The sequence below is a fragment of the Melanotaenia boesemani genome, chromosome 22, assembly GCF_017639745.1.
Source record: "Melanotaenia boesemani isolate fMelBoe1 chromosome 22, fMelBoe1.pri, whole genome shotgun sequence".
Lineage (NCBI taxonomy): Eukaryota > Metazoa > Chordata > Actinopteri > Atheriniformes > Melanotaeniidae > Melanotaenia > Melanotaenia boesemani.
The window spans coordinates 9,808,690-9,827,115 of NC_055703.1; the positions used below are offsets into that span (position 1 = coordinate 9,808,690).

The 18,426-nt window shown below is 37.6% G+C and overlaps 1 protein-coding gene across 2 annotated transcripts; it reads right to left on the reverse strand.

Moving 5' to 3' along the window:
* Positions 1 to 5,743: 5,743 nt before the first annotated feature.
* gpcpd1 (glycerophosphocholine phosphodiesterase 1) lies at positions 5,744 to 18,184 on the reverse strand. Of its 2 annotated transcripts, XM_041975096.1 has the most exons (20): positions 17,830 to 18,184; positions 17,457 to 17,545; positions 17,114 to 17,204; positions 16,911 to 16,995; positions 14,718 to 14,793; positions 13,914 to 13,955; positions 13,477 to 13,600; positions 13,020 to 13,263; positions 12,748 to 12,910; positions 12,467 to 12,596; positions 12,024 to 12,078; positions 11,846 to 11,938; positions 11,690 to 11,764; positions 10,996 to 11,035; positions 10,152 to 10,210; positions 9,999 to 10,064; positions 9,788 to 9,924; positions 9,416 to 9,551; positions 9,060 to 9,220; positions 5,744 to 6,128 (listed from the first exon to the last, which is right to left on the reverse strand). In XM_041975096.1, exons 2-20 carry the CDS (start codon positions 17,503 to 17,505, stop codon positions 5,930 to 5,932), a joined length of 2,025 nt encoding a protein of 674 aa, XP_041831030.1. In that variant the 5' UTR covers positions 17,506 to 17,545; positions 17,830 to 18,184; the 3' UTR covers positions 5,744 to 5,929. The 2 variants fall into 2 exon arrangements, with proteins under 2 accessions (XP_041831030.1, XP_041831031.1); XM_041975097.1 differs by lacking the exons at positions 14,718 to 14,793; positions 17,114 to 17,204; positions 17,457 to 17,545; positions 17,830 to 18,184.
* Positions 18,185 to 18,426: the final 242 nt, after the last annotated feature.

An 18,426-nucleotide genomic window follows, 5' to 3' on the forward strand; every position in this document is an offset into this window, starting at 1 on the left:
GTTTAACAGTATGAATACATATAAACTAAGATATACAAATATCTATGATGGGTATTTTTCTATCATAAAATAAGACACAAAGAACTCAGAGTGAAGTCAGCTTCATCGCGATGGGGAGAGACGGTGGTTCAGCACTCAGAGAGTGTCTGGTGTCTCTGAAGTCTCAACCCCAGCGCAGCCTCTTTGTTGAGCAGATTTCGCACTTCAGTAGAGCAAGCAAAGTTCAAGCAAAGTTCAAACAGGGAAACACATCAGCATACATCACTTCATGACCCTTATCACACAGAGCAGTGACCACCACATCCTGTCCTCTGCAGAGCAGGTGAGACTGCAAATCATTACCCAAGCTTAAGGGAGAAACTTTAAACTGTCAACTTAAAACTGTCAGCTTCTGCTTACTCTAACATTTCCCTCCTGTTTGACATTTAAAGTTATCAATAATTCCAAGCACAAACCAAACATAAATCAAAAACATGAATCAAAATATGTGAAGAAATGCAAATATAAAATGAAGTTCACTTTTCAAAGTATCAGACTGTATCACTTGTCTTCACATTTTCAATACAGGCATCATAACAGTGAACATTACAGACCTGTGTCTGTAGCATCAACTGGGAGTGGAGCATACTCCCGTGACAATATAAGTTGTTGAACATAAGCATGTGAAATTGCTTGAGAAATCATGGATTTAAGACATGGAATCACACAAGAAATCAGAATGCAAAACAGAATCAATACTGACAGGAATGGAGCACACACCCTTAATATCACAGTCCACCATGGTCCACTAGTAAGCCATGACCAGAAACCCCACTCGGGGGGCGGCGCAGATCTGCAGCCATACTGTCCCTGAGATTCCGCAGGCCAGCCATTTGCTGTGCAGTGTTACTGTCGTGAACGAGCAGCGTGTGCTGCAGGACAAACAAAAACAAAACAAAAAACACACTGGGCTTCTGGAATGAAATTTGGAAGTTCAGGGATGCAGCTGGTATCAACCCGTTTCAAGAACTTGCCATGGCTGCTGTTTCTGTGTTGTCCTTGCCACACTCAAATGCTGAAGTTGAGAGATTATTCAGCCAGATGAGTGTGGTAAAAAGCAAACTTAGAAATCGAATGTCTTTGCAGACCCTTAACTCCGTCCTGTATGTCCGATATGGTCTCAAGTTGTCTGGTGAGGCTTGCTATGAGCACAAGCTGCCTGATGATGTTTTGCAGCTTTTTGGAACATCAGCTGCTTACTCATTCAAGACCACTCCCTCAGTTGCTGAACCTGGCATAGAAAGCCTTGAACAAAATGAAGATGATGAACTCTTTCTGTGAGCCAGCACAGCAGGGGGTTCTGAAAACAAAACAAAAAAACAAACAAACAAAACAAAACAATGAGCCTGAATTACAGCTGCACTGTAATTTTCTCACAATGCCACAGTCATTCCTGTTGTTTCAGTTTGGTTCATTTAGATTGTTGATGTTGTTAAAGTTAAAACTGTCTATCCCAAAAAATAGTTAAGAATGTTATATTTCTGACAAAAAATGTTCATGTTTTACTGTGACTCATTATAGGCTTCTAAGTGGAGCACAAGGTTAGAAACTAAACTAAAAGTAAGAAAAAAAAAAAAAAAAAAAAAAAAAATAAAACAACAAAAAAAAACCTAAGTAACTCTGCCAAAGTGTCTCTTTTGTGTCACTTTGCCGGTCCCAAGCCCGGATAAAGGAGGAGGGTTGGACATAGAGCAAGCAATTCCACGCAACATAACATTCCTTTGGTTAAATTTCATATTCTAACATTTAACAATAAAGGACTAAATTGATTTACCTAATGTGGATCTCGACAAAGGTTATCAAAGCTTATTTTTAAGTGATGGCCTTTTTCAATGACAAAAATGCAAAACAAAACAAAAAAACAAATAAATGAGTGAAATCTGACTTTATTGCATTTTCACAAATCAGAGAAAGGTTTCACAAATCACAAACTATGTTTTTCAGATTCAGTAGACTCTGTAGAATAATCTAGGACAGGTTTGACCTGAATCAGTGTGATACTATAACATCTGGACCAGGTATTATGGGTAAAAATGGCAGAAAATGAGTGAAATCTGATTTTATTGCATTTTCACAAATCAGAGAAAGGTTTCACAAATCACAAACTATGTTTTTCAGATTCAGTAGGCTCTGTAGAATAATGTAAGACAGGCATTGAGTATCAGTAAAACGCAGGGTTAATAGAGAAATACAGTCACTTGCGTTCTGACTTAAGGGTCCCTTAAAAAAATTTCCCTTAACTAGCGAATCGGAGGCTGCGCGAATCGGAAGCTAAGTTCAGCTTCGTCATTGGTTGCTCCATTAACGATGTGTTTATTCTCAAATCCCAGTGCTCTTCTTCACCCACCTTCCTCCCACCCTGCCTATTCCTCCACCTTTGAGAAACACATCAGCAATCTATACATTATAATCTGAACCTCTGGAACCAACAAAACTGCAACATTTTAAATTTTTAATCAGGACCTCTGTCAGAGGGGATCTGCCTTTTTCTGCTCCCCTTCTCCCACCACCTTTCTCTCACCTTCACTTCTACGCTCTCCCTCTCTTATACCCTCATTCGCCCACACGCTCCATCCCTAGTGTCTCTCTTCCCAAAGTCAAGGTGATGAATGGGCGAGCGCTGCCATCTACGTGCCCACCAGCGAGAGGCAGAGGACGGCTAACGGCTCAGACGCTCCCAGGGATCACAGGCAATGAGGAGAGTAATTAATCCAGAAGGATGGGAGAAAAGGTTGCAGGACATATTGTACGCAGCTTGTGTGTGTGTTATGTACAGAGAACAGAAACTACAGACCAAGTTTCCAATCTTTTTTTTAATTATCTGAGAGGAATCGTAAAAATCATTTTGATCTTTTGGATTTTTGTTAATACAAAAGAAAAAAAAAAAACATTTTTTAAAATTAAAATAATTCTCGTAAATTAATGCAAAATATTTTGTTGCAGGATTCCAAAGAGGTGGCAACATAAAGTGCAGATTGTTTTTATAGACAGCAGAGGGCGCTAAAACACCATATTTAGTTCGTTCAGTTTTTTTCCTACACCTCCACTAAAGGGGATTTTGGTCGAGAAAATGCTAAAAAAAAACACAAAAAAAAACACACATTTATTTTGACATAGGATAGTACAGTGCAAAGAACTATTTATCAAAGCACGTCTAATTTATTGTCTCATCTGGTTTCAGATTTATAATAGACGTTCAGTGATGGGTAGTACCACACTGAAGTTCATTTTTGAGGCATTTGAAGCCTATTTTAACTCTGTTGTATACATCTAAAAGGAAAATCTTGTACTTAATTTAAATTATTTAAACCATCACAGCCACTTTACAGCACATGAGCTAATAATTTGAGATTGAATTACAGAAAAAAGTCTAATTTAAAATGACACAGTATGATAGCAGCAAAGTTCAAACAATCATATATGCTTAAAGTATACTCTTTTTTTTGTTTACAGATGCATAAGGCTTAGTCTCATAAATAAAATTTATAAATAGTGTAGAAAATAAATGATTTGTAATTTCACAGGGTGCATTGTAGCCTGCATAGAATAATAACCCCTTGCTCTAACACATTATTCATGCGTGTCACCAGTTTAAACAACTATTTGTGAAAACTGATGTGCTCATAAACCTCTTTTTTTATTCAGATCTCTTGCATTGCTGAAGGATACACAGCGGCAGACAGCTGGTGTTGTAAATGAAAAGATTGATCAGTGATAACAAATCTGTTTCAAAGTTCACAGTGATACTGCCCAGACACCGGATGATAAGAAACCTGATTTCATCATGACCCTCTACTGTTATTGACTTAGCTTGTGCTGCACTAATCATTGCTTAGTTGCTAAACTGCAACGCCATGATGTGTGTTTAATGTCAAAGCTGCTATTGAAGCTGTGTGATATTAATACTTTCCCCTTTTATATATTTTCTTATAGCTTTACAAGACTGCTTTGTTAAGGGTCCAGAAGCTGTAACTGACAGACAGCCCACATTAATACTGTAATTATTCAAATATCTTTTTTACATTTGATAATGTAAGGGTTCTATTGAGCCCTTTACATGTTGCCTATGACCTGAGACCAGAGAGACCACCACTGTGATAATGCTATGACTAATTCATTATTTGGGATGATGCTATCATGTTTCTACAGTCTTTAATGCCATTTTATTAATTTTTGACATTTCTATAAGTGTTATGCTCCCAGTATACTATAGTCTGTAGAAGCAATAGTTATTTGTAGCTATATACTTACTAATAACAGACAAGGTCATTTAATTTCATGGTACTGCTTAAATTTTATATTGGCGTTTGATGATTGAGTGTTTAAATGTAACTGTTTACATACCACTGTAAACTGTAAACATGGGTTAAAAACATGAGCTTCTTGGTATAACTACTCCAATGACAAATTAGTTTAGATGTACAATAGAATGGAAATAATTATCAGAAAATTTGTTGGTTAGGTTTTGTAAATCTAGATTATTTTTGTAATTGCATCTCAGATCAAGGTAATATTCCAGCTGTCACCCATTCATATTAAGATTCTTGAAAAGGATTCAGAATCATTGCGATCCATGGTAATGAAGAGATTGATTTGCTCTGGTTTAGAATTATCATTGAATTATCCTTTAAACGAGAAGCAGCTGCAACAAAAACTTTATTAAAAAAAAAGCTGTAGACAAAATAATCAAATATATTTTTTTATTTTATTTACATTACAAGTCCAAGTTATTCTACACTGTTCATTCTTCCTTGTTGCTGAACCACATAGATGCACGGAGCATGCAACAATGAGTTCAGAGACTGTGCAATGAGACAAAACTGTACAAAACAATATACTACAGATGCATTCATGCGTCACTTTGGACATGTGAAGTTAAACAGCATTTACATGAATGAAGTTGAAGGTAGTTCATTCTAACAGATGAGAAGTCAGGTGTTGCAGATTTTCACAGAAAAGGCTAGAAACAACTAATATTTTTACCTGTTAAGGCACCATTGCAAAAAACATAAAACATTCTCAGCTTTTCCTCAAATCAAGTAGATGGAAAGCTGAAGGATACAGTACATACAGTATTCAATGTGCCATGTACAATAACAGCCATTAATAACTAAGCCAATAAACAAAAGTTTAAAGGCATTAAAAGGTGGAAAAAGTGCTTTTACCTACATCTCTTCATTCAAGAGAAACTTAATCATTCATGTAGTTCTTTTATTAGAGCACCGAGTTGGTCTGAACTGATTTTATTGGCAACTTGCACTATTATCCTGGTGCACAACGTCTTGTACTTGTATGCAGAACTAACCTGGTAACTGATGGATTGGCTAGAAATTGTATCAGATATTACTTGTCACTTAAAGTAATGGCTACATGTACATAAATAACAGCAAAAGAAACAAAAACTAGCATGATCCTGCACCATAGCGACCCTGTGACAAACATTTTCTAACTCTTTAAGACCCATAAATGTTTTTAAATGGTTTTAATTTCACTACCAGTAAAAACTTGGGACACATTTTCTCATTAGACTAAATGGGAAAGTGTGTACAAACTTTTGACTCCTATGCTTTTTGAAGTATAATTTTCCAAAGGACCACTGTGATGGGAATCTTTGGTCAGACTGTTCTGAATAAAAAGGGTCTTGTCTTTGAGGGAAAATAAAGTAACTAAATGTATTATCTTTGGACTTTTTTTTTATGTTTTGGTCTTATATCCAGCCTTTGAAACAAAAAGTATACATATGAAAATGTCTGAGAAAAAAAGACAAAATATGTTCCATTTTTTGTCTTTAATGAGCAAACATGCTTTGTTTAATCCTCTGACCCTACCTTGGCCAACCTCAGTGTGTATATACATTAAGCTGTGTTGAAAGGTAGACGCTGAGGGGTGTTCATGAAGAGCTGAGACCAGAATCGGACTCTGCGCTACCACCGCATACTTTGGAGGCAATGCAGTGTGCCATGGAGCAGGGAATGGAGTAGCAAGAGCATGTTGAGCTCTTAAGGGTCTCCTCTGTAATAACCTCCTGCAGGGAGTGTTTCTCCTCTACCTGGAAGATGTTTGACTGCTCTCCTTGGGCATCGCAGATACTGAAGAGAGGAAAGAAACATCCTTGCGGTTAGCATCGGTGACAACAGTTACTCCAAACTAATGCGTCAAACAAGATTCTTCACACTTACAAAATCTTCTTAACTTATCCCACTGCATTAAATAATTTGGTTAGAAGCATTAGTTTAGGTAACAATTTATGTAAACCACGTTCTGGTTCTGATGCGGATTCAGTTCTTGAAACTTTATTCAACTTTTACACAAATTTCCATAAGACATAATATAGAATTATATATTTAAAAAAATCAAGTTTGGCTCTAAAATATAAAACAAATCAGTAACACACAGAATCTACACCACATTTTTTTATGCAGCCACATTAATTCAAACAATATCTGCTGCATATGTTTGCAGCTTGGGGAATGATTGCACTGGTTGTCACTGGGACTGCAGGAAGGAGCCTTTCCTGCCAGCTTTTCACTGATAATGGAAAGGCTTGCCACAAGATAAGATCATTAGTTGGTTGGCGAGTTTACTTGGGGCTAAGCACTTGCTTATCATTTACTTTGGGTGGTTTGCTTTTACAGCCTGCAGCAGAGTAGATTAAGTCACGTATAAAAAAAAAAATTTCAGCACTTTACTATCTGTCTGGGAGAGCAAATGAAGTCCACAGTGTTGTCCATGTCTAGAGGGAACACATTATGAGGAAACTTGCCACCAGCTTTGAGAACCCAGAATTACAAAAAAACTAAAGCATGATTTTTTCTCATCTCAAACAGATTCTGACTGTGTTAAGCTTAAAGGTTTAAACCAAATAAGGGTAGTGGGTCAAAGATAGTCCAGTGCGATCACCCGTACTGTAAAAAAAAAAATAAATAAATACAAATCAAACTGTCAACACAACAGGTAGACAGATCATCCACAGGCTGGATAGGTGCTGATGATGTATTTTCAAAGTTCAAAATACATTAGTGAAAAATGTACCTTGCAAAGTTTCTGAGGTGAAAATTCATTCATACGAAGTCTAAATGCAGGCAACTTTGGATCAAGGTCAGTATGCATGATTGCCAATGTGGTTTTGTGCTATGACACCTCATACATCTTCTTTTAGCTAATTTGGTGAAGACCAGCAGTTAAAAGTCATCCAAACTGCAGCCGATGTACCACGCAAGTCTCATGCATTTAACAAGCCATTCACTCTCGCTGCCACTTTTGTATCAAATTCAAGTATAAAATCAAGCATAAGAAAGGAGACTTTTCACAAAACGTAAACAATGCGCAGGCATTTAAAAAAAAGCTGGAAGTGCCCTAGTTTTTAGCTAAAGAAATTAGCATAAAAATGATAAACAAGGCAGCTGACCAATCAAGTATTTAAAATAAAATCATACTTTTAAAAATGTCTACATAGCTTAAATATCCATTGCCACCAGTATGGCGCAGGATACACAAGAAGTCAACTGACTCGTTTGTCATTTTCAAGGAACATTATTGTGTTCTTGCAGCATTTAATGAGTACGATTCATTCAGGTACTATCTAAAGGGGGAACCAAAAACAAGCTAAGGGGTGTACAGTGAGTAAATAAACAAAATACAGGAACCAGGGGGACATTACACGAATCTGGAGAACTTGAGTCAAAATATGGCACCAAGCTTTCACAAATTCTGGAAGAAAGAGGCACAGTTATAACAACAAGTTGGAGATATCAGATTTTTGTATCAGGTAAAATGGTTACACCTGAAATGTGTGGGGCTGAGCTGGGCTGCAGCAACAGTAACACATGCTTTGCACTACTTTCTATGAAATGCCTGGGACAAAGTCCAGACATGATTATAGAGCAAATGTCACCATATAGTGATACACAGAAGTGAAACAGCTGAACAAACACTCTGATGTCCACATGGCTTTTGCTAAGAGCAGAGGAATCTATTTGAACCTTTACATAATACTAGCACATCCTGTGCATTGATTTCATAACGAGCTAATGAATAATCAAGGCTTTTTTTTTTCCAAAGCAACTGGTGCCAAATGGATAACACGTCTGCCAGTGTTACATTATGTAACATTGTAATCCCTTAAAAACTTGCTGTTTCAACAGTAGCATGAAAAGGAGCTGCCACTTGGATGAACCTGAAAGGCCTGCACAGTAATCTGGATGTAGCCCAAGCCAGAACTCTTCTATGAGGGTGTTTCATTTTTATTTTAGAAGGCAGGGGACAAAGATGTTAAAAGAAAAAAGGAAAGAGGAACAGGAAAGTCTGCTATCTGTACTAGAAAAAAAACAGGATTGGTAAATGTTCAAGTATAATGACCCATGACAGCTGCTGTCATGACCACAGTGACGGAAAACCACACATTTCCCAATGCATATCAGATGATAAATTAAAATAAACAACAGGCAGTAATTTACCCAGATATTTACAAGTTAAGCAAGAATTTAGCCTCAAAATGTGTTTTTATATCATTTCAAGAATTATGCTCTGAGTACACCAGCATGTACCAGTGTGTAAACAACAGTGACACACAAACTAGTCATAACATAATAAAATCATAGACAGCAGATCTCGGTCAATAATTTACATGTGAGAAGTGAAAGAGTTGAACCTAACATATGCCTGATATGTGATATAAAATGTTCAAGTAACATAATAAGCTGTATAAAAAAACTGAAGAGCACACAAGCACCAAATCAGAGCCATTATTAATAGCTAAATATAATACTTATGTTGGGCCCATAAAGCCATTTATACACAGGTGAATACAAACAACTGTAGAGATAATTTAGCATTAAGTTCAGATTGTTTATATCAGGTGATAGTGTAATAATAACGACAAGTCTAGGTGCAAAGTTTGATGAGACAACATAAAATCCCTACTTCTTCTTCCATGGACCTTTCACACACAATACACAACACATTGTGTTTATAGTCTGCAGTGTATGGATTAATGTGGTGTCTAGAGAAATTTAGCCTACCTATCATAGATGAGGCCGTCAATTCCCTGCTCTCTCAGCTTCCTTCTGGTTTCGTGGTCGTTGTTGTCATCCCCCCAGCTGAACACCACCAGGCCTTTAGACTGAGCTTCCCCAATGTAGTTAAGGCGCTTCAACAGTTCTTCAGTGTGGGCACTGATTCCCTGAAAAAGAAATAGACAAATCCAGCACATGAAAGGAGACATCTGGAGAACATCCACATAATTCTTTCACATTTGTAGCGTATTTTGGTCAAGAGCAGAAAGGGTTCAAATTTAAGGAGTGTAAAATTGTGAAATTAAGCAAAAGGATTTTTTTAATTCTAACCAGAATTACAGCATATACAATAAATCTCTCACCAGAATATTTTCACTCTGAGCAAAGCTGATAGCAATTTGAGTGGTCTGGCAACGAATGTCCATCAGCTCAGGATACTTGTCAGAGATTCCCTGAGTTAGGAAGAGGATGGGGTACTTGTTCTGCTTATGACGCACCCTGACGGACAAATACACACAGATTTCTTACAGATAAGATACAAAAAAAATTCATTAAGCTGTTTCAGAGTCAGTGATGTTTTCCAATGCTTCAAGATAAACTGATAAAAGCTTCTGAAACAATAACTTTTTCATTTGTCAAATATACCAAACATTTGCTACTTGTTACATAAACTATTACATGAATCTTTCATAAATATGCAGTTTGTACAGTTGTAAATTCTTAGCTGCTCTTACATTGTGCAAACATCTGGGTCAAAACAGGAGAAGACGATGCGTCTTTTTCCACCTTTCTGCAGCACACAGGACAGGACAATGTCCAGGAACTTGTTCATGTTGAAGTAGGAGGATAAGTTTCCATCCCATGACTCATCCTGTAAATACAACATATCAAAAGCATTAGCTCATGTTGACAATTATCATTTTAATTCTGCTTTAGGGCGCTTACTTTCATTTGGCAGATCCATTTGAGCTCAATGTTGAAGCCGACATGTTCAGGAACAGCTTGGAAAATCTTCAGAAATACAGCGAAAGATGATTATTTTACTGTGACATGACAAGTAGACATGTAATTACTGGTTATCATCAGTAAGTCATTTACCTGTGACAGTGAGGGGAACGGCTGATGTTCATCAATTTCATCCTCGTCCTCCAGAAGATCTGCACAACAAACAAAGCAGAAGGATTGTTCACGCACATAATTCAATTTATCCGCAGATTCAGTGATACAATACATTCAGTTCCACATCTCTGTGAGGTAAGATGACAAAAACAAAGAAATCTTTGTTTAAAATTTAGTTCATGTCAGGGTTTTAGTCAATAACCCACAAGAAAACATGAAGTAATTTGTGTAACACAGCTTATGAAATTGAGCCTGCTGCCTAGAACTGGGCAGTAATTTAACTTTTACATAATGAGGTATGTAATAAATCATATGCTGATATAATATGATGCTATGGGTGCTAAAGCTAAAGCTTTGTGTGTACTTTGTTTTAAAACCCACCAGCCTTACACCATGGTTTAATTCCATGAAAGAGTGTCACCAGGACATCGCAGAGAAAGCGTGCTTTTCATGCATCCGAGCAGCATCTCTCAGAGCGGCGCATACATACAAATATCTTCAGTCATTTTACAAGCAAGCACAGCTGACATCAAAACAAAGACTTTGTTGAAAATATCTTTTATCAGAAAATGTTGCAGCTGTAAAAAGTCGGTGGCTGCTGGTTTATGTGCAGACTTTACAAGCTCTGTTTTATGCAAATGAATATTTGCAGACAGAAAAGTTGTCTGTAACCCTTTTTGTTGTTTGCACAGCCCTGTAGACATTGAGATTCATCCATTTGTATTTAATATAAAATTTTTATCTTATATTTAAATAAAAAAAAAAAAAAAAAAAAAACAAGCTAATCAAAAACTGGATGTAGTAAATGAGGAATGGTGCATACCTTTGTGGTCACTTCCTTTCATTGCAGTGACATGGGCCAGCTATGCAACAAAATAGGTGACAAATGATGTAATTCAGCATCAATAGCATGTAATAATAACAAGCTGCTTGTTTAAAGTTTTTAGAGTGATAAACAAGTCCATTCCTGCCCTATAGTAGCAGTTTTCTTTTCGCTGGTTTCAGCTGTAGCTGTTATTTATAATAATGTTATAAGAATAAATGTTAATGAGGGCAGAATAAATATATTCTATGGGACTTGATTAATTATTCTGTTTGTGTTGTACTTTTTGCCACAGCTATTTGAAGCAGGGTGAGTTTGATGACCTTTAAGAAGCTGGGCAAGTAATTGTTTTTCGTAAAAAATGGCCTCTTACCACACATCCGGTGGAGTTTAAACTACAGTGCAAGCCAAACCAAATTCAGATTTGGTGTACTTAATCTGATTCTATTTTTATGCATGCAATTAACTGTTGCAACTTTTAGTCTTTAGATACTGCACAGGAAACATACAGAGTACCTCCAGGAACTCAGAGAGTTCATTTCAACTCCCCCCAACTGCGCCATCATACAGAACTAAAGCAGGTACTCAACTTTAACTTTTTATGTCAGCTATTCAGCTTAAAGAGTCCTCACAGTCAGGCTTTAACTTGCCGACTAACATAAACTAGACAGGCAAGTTAAACTAGAGGTTTTACCTTCAGAAGCTGCAGCTGGTCAAAGGTCAGGTCTTTCACTGGGACCTCAATAAGCTCCAGATTCTGGTCATTTTTCTACAGGGTCGGAGATAAAATTATTAGTCCAATACAAGTTACAACAGGAGACAGTGAAACAAAAACAAGCCTTAAATTTACCTTTTTAGTGGAGATACAGCAAGTTAGATCGTGGTACACTATGGGCACAGCATCTTTGGAGAGGTGAACGTCGAACTCTACAAAGGCTGCACCCTAAATGAACAAATATAAGCCTATTGAAACAGCTGAGATTTCAGTGGTAGCATTCACGCTAACGTTAATCATCTTAGTGACTTACATGCTTTGCAGCACTTTTAAATGAGGCTATTGTGTTCTCTCGAACTCTGTGGTGTCTGTAAATTACAAAATAGAAAACAAGAAACGAATGACGCTTTAATGTCGGCAACATCATTTAGATGTACATTTTCTATGAGCTGCTGACACTTCTATGCAAATTATTAGGACATGAGCTTAAAATCATGTGATTTATCACACCAAACAGCACATATTTACATCCTTTGCCTGTCTGGTGTTTGATTTTAACTACATGTGCAAAAGCAGATGTAAAAAACAATTTTTTCTATAATGAGTTCTGCAAATCTGCAGCATTTCCCCCCAAATCTGATAAGAGCAGAGTCATAATCATATAAAAATAAAGTACATGAAAGTATTTATGATTCACAACAAGAATAACTTCTGTTTTCTTTCATTTATGAGGTACAGATTGTCTCTGCGACCCACTTGGCTGCATGTGTGCTTCCTGCTCCTCTGTGACCCACATCCAGAGTGCTTCTTTTCTTCCAGTGCTTTGTGTACGATGAGCTCATGTCACACTGGAACTCCTGGATCGGTCTGATCACCAGGTAATCCACTGAAACACAGAAAACAAAATGGATAAAAATGGACAACGGGAAAGCAAACGAGAACTCAAAATTTCTTTTTATTGAACATTTTTGCAGAGGAGGACAAAAAAAATCTTCAAGAAATGTAAATATATTAGGAAAAAGCCAAAACAAACTTACCTCTTACTTTCCCGATGGTCTGCCTTGAGTTTCGGCCCATTATGGGAAGTGTAACTACACCCAAGTCCTTGCCGCTCTCCAAAAATGAAGAAGAGAGGAGACAGGCTGTTCCCACATGTCCTGGATGGATGTCCCCCTGAACTACATGCTCACTCAGATCCTCCTGTAACCAAAGACAGAATTAGCACAGCCCTTATTAAACATATCATGATAAAATCATCAACATATGCTGTTTACTCTCTTTATTGTGTACAGATTTTTTAGAGTTGTACCTCGAAGAACTCAAAAGTGAGCTCCAGGTTATCAGGGTCCATGGTGTGAATGCTGTACTCTGTCCACTGGGACGAATCCAGGGCGTAACCACACTCTGGCTGTGAGTGGCGTGACTTATACCCATTAGCACTGATCATACTGATCTCCAGAGTGGTGGTTATCTTGTGCCATGATGAAGGACTGAGCTCGTTTTCCTCCTCTTCATCCTCCTCTTCCTCAAAGCCCTCTAACGTCAGCTTAATCCTGAATATGTAGGACAAATTATAAGTAATTTCTATTCTCATGCATAAATAAAAGTTCAGTCCAGTTATCCGTCTCTCTTAGCTGCTGTTTTCACTGCTATCCCACTTAGATTACAGGTTTGCAGGGAAGGAGCAACACTGCAATGATACATCTCATGTTGCTTTCACGCTGGACTTTCTAGGATGTTAAATTTGAATGTTATGTAATCCACACCTGAAGCGAGACTTCTTGAATTTCTTCTTAGTGATGGACACTGGAGGCATCTTAGAATAGTGCAAACGCAGGCGAATTTCCGTCTGGCATGTCAGCCACCCTGAGTCAACACAATTCACCCCATCTATAGAAAAAGAGGACAGCGTTTGATTAGGCAGAGGATCGACTTTTGTCCATCATGAAAGCTGAGTACAGCGTTAGCACTAGCTACAAAAGCAGAGAGGTTTCTCTTTGTCTGGGTACAATGAATGACCCCATAACCTGAACAGTACAAAGCAGAGCAAGTGTTTGAATCAGTGGTCAATATAGGATGGCAATGCTGCTGGATCAAAGAGATTTTACTTACTTTAAACCTACATAAAGCAAACATTTACAACTCTTTCTGTTACTGTTTAATAGCTGTTTATTTTTCTTTTTTTTTTTTTACTCTAACTTACTGTAAATTCCAAATTCTCCATCGTTAATATCCTGTTGTGCAGCTGCAATAAAAGAGAATAGCATTAAAAATGGGATAAAGGATCTCAGCAACACAGAAGCTGAAGTCAGATCAAACCAGAGCATTTCCACCAGTCAAATTAAACTATAAATTTATCTTTAAACATTTAAAATGTTCTTTCAGTTGAAGCCTGCACTGGTTTGCTCTGACTTGCCTCAACTTAAAAAAAATGACTATAGCATTAATAAATAGAAATACTTAATATCAGCAGAACAGTGTGGTTACGTTAGCAGGATCTTAGACAGTAGTTTTAACAAGAGTTAGAAACAACAAAACAAGATAAATATATGGTGATAGGCTGCGATAAAAAGGACATTAGGTAGGGTGTGGACATAGCTGCAACTATATAAGCAAAAGCTTTGTTTGCATAAGGCCAACACAAAATCTTTTACTTAGTAGGATCTATGATAACAGGTCATAATAGCTATTGCTCTGCAGTGTTTTCTCTGTGGCTACAGCTAAGTCCAGCAAGTGCTTTTCCTTTTCTTCCCAAAAGTATACACACACACACACACACAACAGCAGAAAAAGCAAGACGTTCAGAAGGTTACCAGTAAATTATAGTGTTTGAGAAGAAAACACTGCAGTCTATTATGAATATTAGCTGCCCAAAAACATTAAAAGCTTCCTCAAATTGGATTAACTCGAATGCACTCTATTGACAGGACAGGGAATGGGAGGTTTGAGTATGACACACTTTACCAAACCCAACCAAACCGTGCACCGTTTTTTTGTTGGTCTATACCTGTGGGGCTCATCGTGCGGGGCTGATGATGGGTCTCCCACATATTGACTATCACTTGACAGGGACCATCTGCACTCTGCAATTCCAATGTTGGGTACAATGTTAGGCTTTTCAAATCAGATAGATAGAACTACTGCTCAGCTTGGTCCTCAAAGGCATCTTTGGACCAGAGGGTGAGAAAGGAATTAAGAGTTGGCATAGTCACCAATCCCCCAGCTAGGGCAGTCAGCCACCATGAGTTGAATCTGAAAAGTTGATTTGTTAGTGAAGGGAAGACAAATTAACCCTGGTAACATTTCTTTAGCTGGATATTAAAGTGCTCTTTTTACATGTGTGTCATAGTGATTTCATTAACTTTAGCAATGGTACTGCAATGTATTTTTAGCTATCTATTCTAAAAATGACATAATGGTAGTATTTTATTAAAACTGTACCCAGCATTAGTAAAGTCTGCAGCAACTAAACAAATCAGTAAGTGGTTTTACCCTGTTTATATTGCCCATACTGTCTTATAAGTAGCTGTTAAATTAAGACATTGGCAAGTTTCAGTTCACAGACTAATGGCCAACTACACAATAGCAAGTCTTACAATACAGAACAAGAGAGAAACATGCGGAAATCAAGTCAAAACAGGTTAAGTCTAACACAAAGTGAGCTCCACTCTGAAAGGAAAGCAAAACAAAACAAGAAAAAAAAAAAAAAAAAACATAACAAACCACCACGCCCTGACTCAGGCTACAAAGTCACCATAAACTGTAGTAACAAATCCACTCCACTTTCCTCTTTTTCAGCAGACCTGATCCCAGCTAGGTTTGCTCATTTAAATGTATAACATGTGGAAAGATTAGCTTAGCAGAGGATCAGTGCAGGCCCAGGACAGATAAAAACAAACCAGGTGGACAGTTTGTTTGGAGCCGGATATTCCACAGAATTGACCTTGAGCTGTTTCTGTTCACACCCGGTATTGACCATGATCACAAGACAGCTCTACACATGTAAGATCACTAAAGCATGCATCTCAAGTGACTGGACATAAATAAACATGTACATTACACCACACATGAGAAGCTGGTGCACACAGAATAGAAAAAAAACAGCAAACTTTTCCACAAAATCCCCACTACATAATACGTAATAATTAAGCATTTAAGATGCTTCATATCTGCTTGAGTTATAATAATACCTGGATACTAACAAAAAATAAAAACTATTAAATGACAGGTCTTCACTCTGGTCATGGAATGTGTGGGGGGACAAAAGCTACATGCATCCATTATTGTGCAAGAACACCCTACTCCAAGCCAACTTCCAGCTTGACATTTAAACAGAAATATGTGAGAAGCAGCTTTAAGTATTCAGGTCATATAAACTTAAGTGGTGGCCCCCGGGGTCTACAGAGCAACCCAAATACTCTGCTCACAGCTGCTGCGCTCACTATCGCTGCAGAAGCTAACACAAACATGAACATGAAGTTTTCTGTTAATGAAACATCTAGTGGATCTGGTTTAAAGAAACTTCTCTCCAGACACCAAGACAGAGGAAACAAAATAAAAGCAAAAATAATCAAATGTAGTCCAAGCATTCAGATCTCAACAGCTGCTTTCATCCATTAACAGTGGAGATCTGCAAAGGTCTAGAGCAGGCGTGGCCAACGTCAATCCTCGAGAGCCACAATCCTGCAGGTTTTCCATGCATCCCTGCACCGACACACCTGACTCAAACTAATGAGTCATTGTGCAAATTCTTATAGGCTGTTGGATCCATTTAATTTGAGTCAGGTGTGCAGGGATGCATGGAAAACTGCAGGATTGTGGCTCTTGAGGACCGACGTTGGCCACCCCTGGTCTACAGGATGATTGCAACTGCAGTTTTGGCTAATAGATCCTACTAATTTTGATCCTATAAACTCAAAAGGCATCATTTGTTATATAGTTTGTGGTGACTTTGAGCTATGAAACAACAAAGACAACAAAACAAAAACAATTTCTTCTCTCTTTTTGATGAGCTGCAAAAGGACATGCATTAGTTGATGAAATCACAATACATGCAATGGTACTTAAAGGCATATTCAAAGAATTATACAAACAAATCCAACAATTATCTTGTTGACAACAAATGACTAGGCTACAGCATCATTAGTAGATCTGTGACAATATTAAGCAAATTAGTCACTGAACGACTTAAAAAACTCACCTTTGACTGCAGAAAGAAGCCCTTGAAATAGCGATACTTGGTAGCAACACCTCTAGGTACGGTGATTGTTGTGGTCCATGTGTGTCTGTTATTAACAAAGCACACACCAATTATTATAGACATTTTCCCAGGGGACTACTATTCACTATTTAACAAGAATCTGGATATGATTGGAGGTTCAATATATATAAAGTTATACATACCCCTCATCACTGAGAGGACGTAAGGTCACAGCTTTTTGATATTTCCAGCATCCCAGGGATTCACAGCTTCCCACGACTGCAATCACCTCACCTAAAAATGGCCAATGTAGCACTTTACTTGAAGCTTTAACAGTATATGAAAATAAAAACCGACAATGGCTAATACTGAGAAACATGGCAGCTGTTTAAACCTCATTTCACTTGATATGTGTGCAAAAGCGTATGCGTATCACGTTTCTGAATTGAATTGTGTGAGAGTAAAAAACAATAATGATCAAAAGCATCGGATTACGTCCACATATGAGGATGCTGGAGGATTAGTCAAGTTAAAGTTTAGACATACCTGGAGATGTTTCTCCACTGACAGTTAAGGTCAACTGAGTGGTCTCCATTGTTGACACAGGCAAGGAAAAGGCTGGAGGTACAGACAAGCTGTAAGACAGCAAAGAAGTTAAAATAAGTCCTCAGTTGTTCACATAGCACAATTTAAGTCGTATGGAGACAGACATTTGAAATCTATGGCAATTTAGGTCATCCACGTGGCTTGAGTAGACTGAAGATGGACCAAAATAACATGAGAAGAAATGATAAGTTAGCTAGTTGCAGCTAGTTTATTACCCACCGGCACACCAGAGACATTTGGATAGCTCGTAAACTAAAAAGCTAAATTGGAACAAGACACATTTAAAATACAAATATAAAAACAAACTACAAACCTCTTTGCCCCCCTTCAATTTGATAGTGCTAGACCGGTTCTTGGGTCCCTCGAGGAACTCAATTCAAGCCAACCCGGTTTGTTTATCTCGCAGAGGAGCGTCTGCTTGAACGAAAACAAAACTAACCTACCGGTTTAAAAACGGCCATTGTTGTTTAGTTTCATCGAGCGATATTTTGGCTTTCACGGAAATAATATATTAGCACTCCAGATATAAATCCTATCAACAATTAAAATAAATAAATAAATAAAAAAATTAAACGATGAAGTCCTGTCAACATGTTTTTAATGACTAGACGTGAAAAAACTCCAACTAAGACTCCCCACCCTCACACTGCAGATTTAACGTCATCTTCCAGCTAGTCAAGTAGAACACCGGCCTTCAAAAACCAAAACATTACTTCCGGTACGTTCTTTTACAATAAAACAATTATTAACCATCCTGCAGCACCTGTCTATGCATGGATCCCGTTTGTCCTGTATGATCCTGTTTGTAATCTTGGAGTGATAGAGCTTTTTACCAACTCAGAAACATAAACAGAATTTAAAGTTTGGTTTCCCAAAAAGACCAGGGCAAACTTACCCATGCATTCATCTC

Bases quoted from the DNA above. Each gene is read 5' to 3' on its own strand.
- gpcpd1 (XM_041975096.1), bottom strand. From the start codon at position 17,505: ATGGAGACCACTCAGTTGACCTTAACTGTCAGTGGAGAAACATCTCCA. The intron at 16,996-17,113 runs GTATGTATAACT...TGTTAATAACAG, and splicing joins CGTCCTCTCAGTGATGAGGG to ACACACATGGACCACAACAA. The intron at 12,597-12,747 runs GTAAGTTTGTTT...TCTGTGTTTCAG, and splicing joins GACCATCGGGAAAGTAAGAG to TGGATTACCTGGTGATCAGA.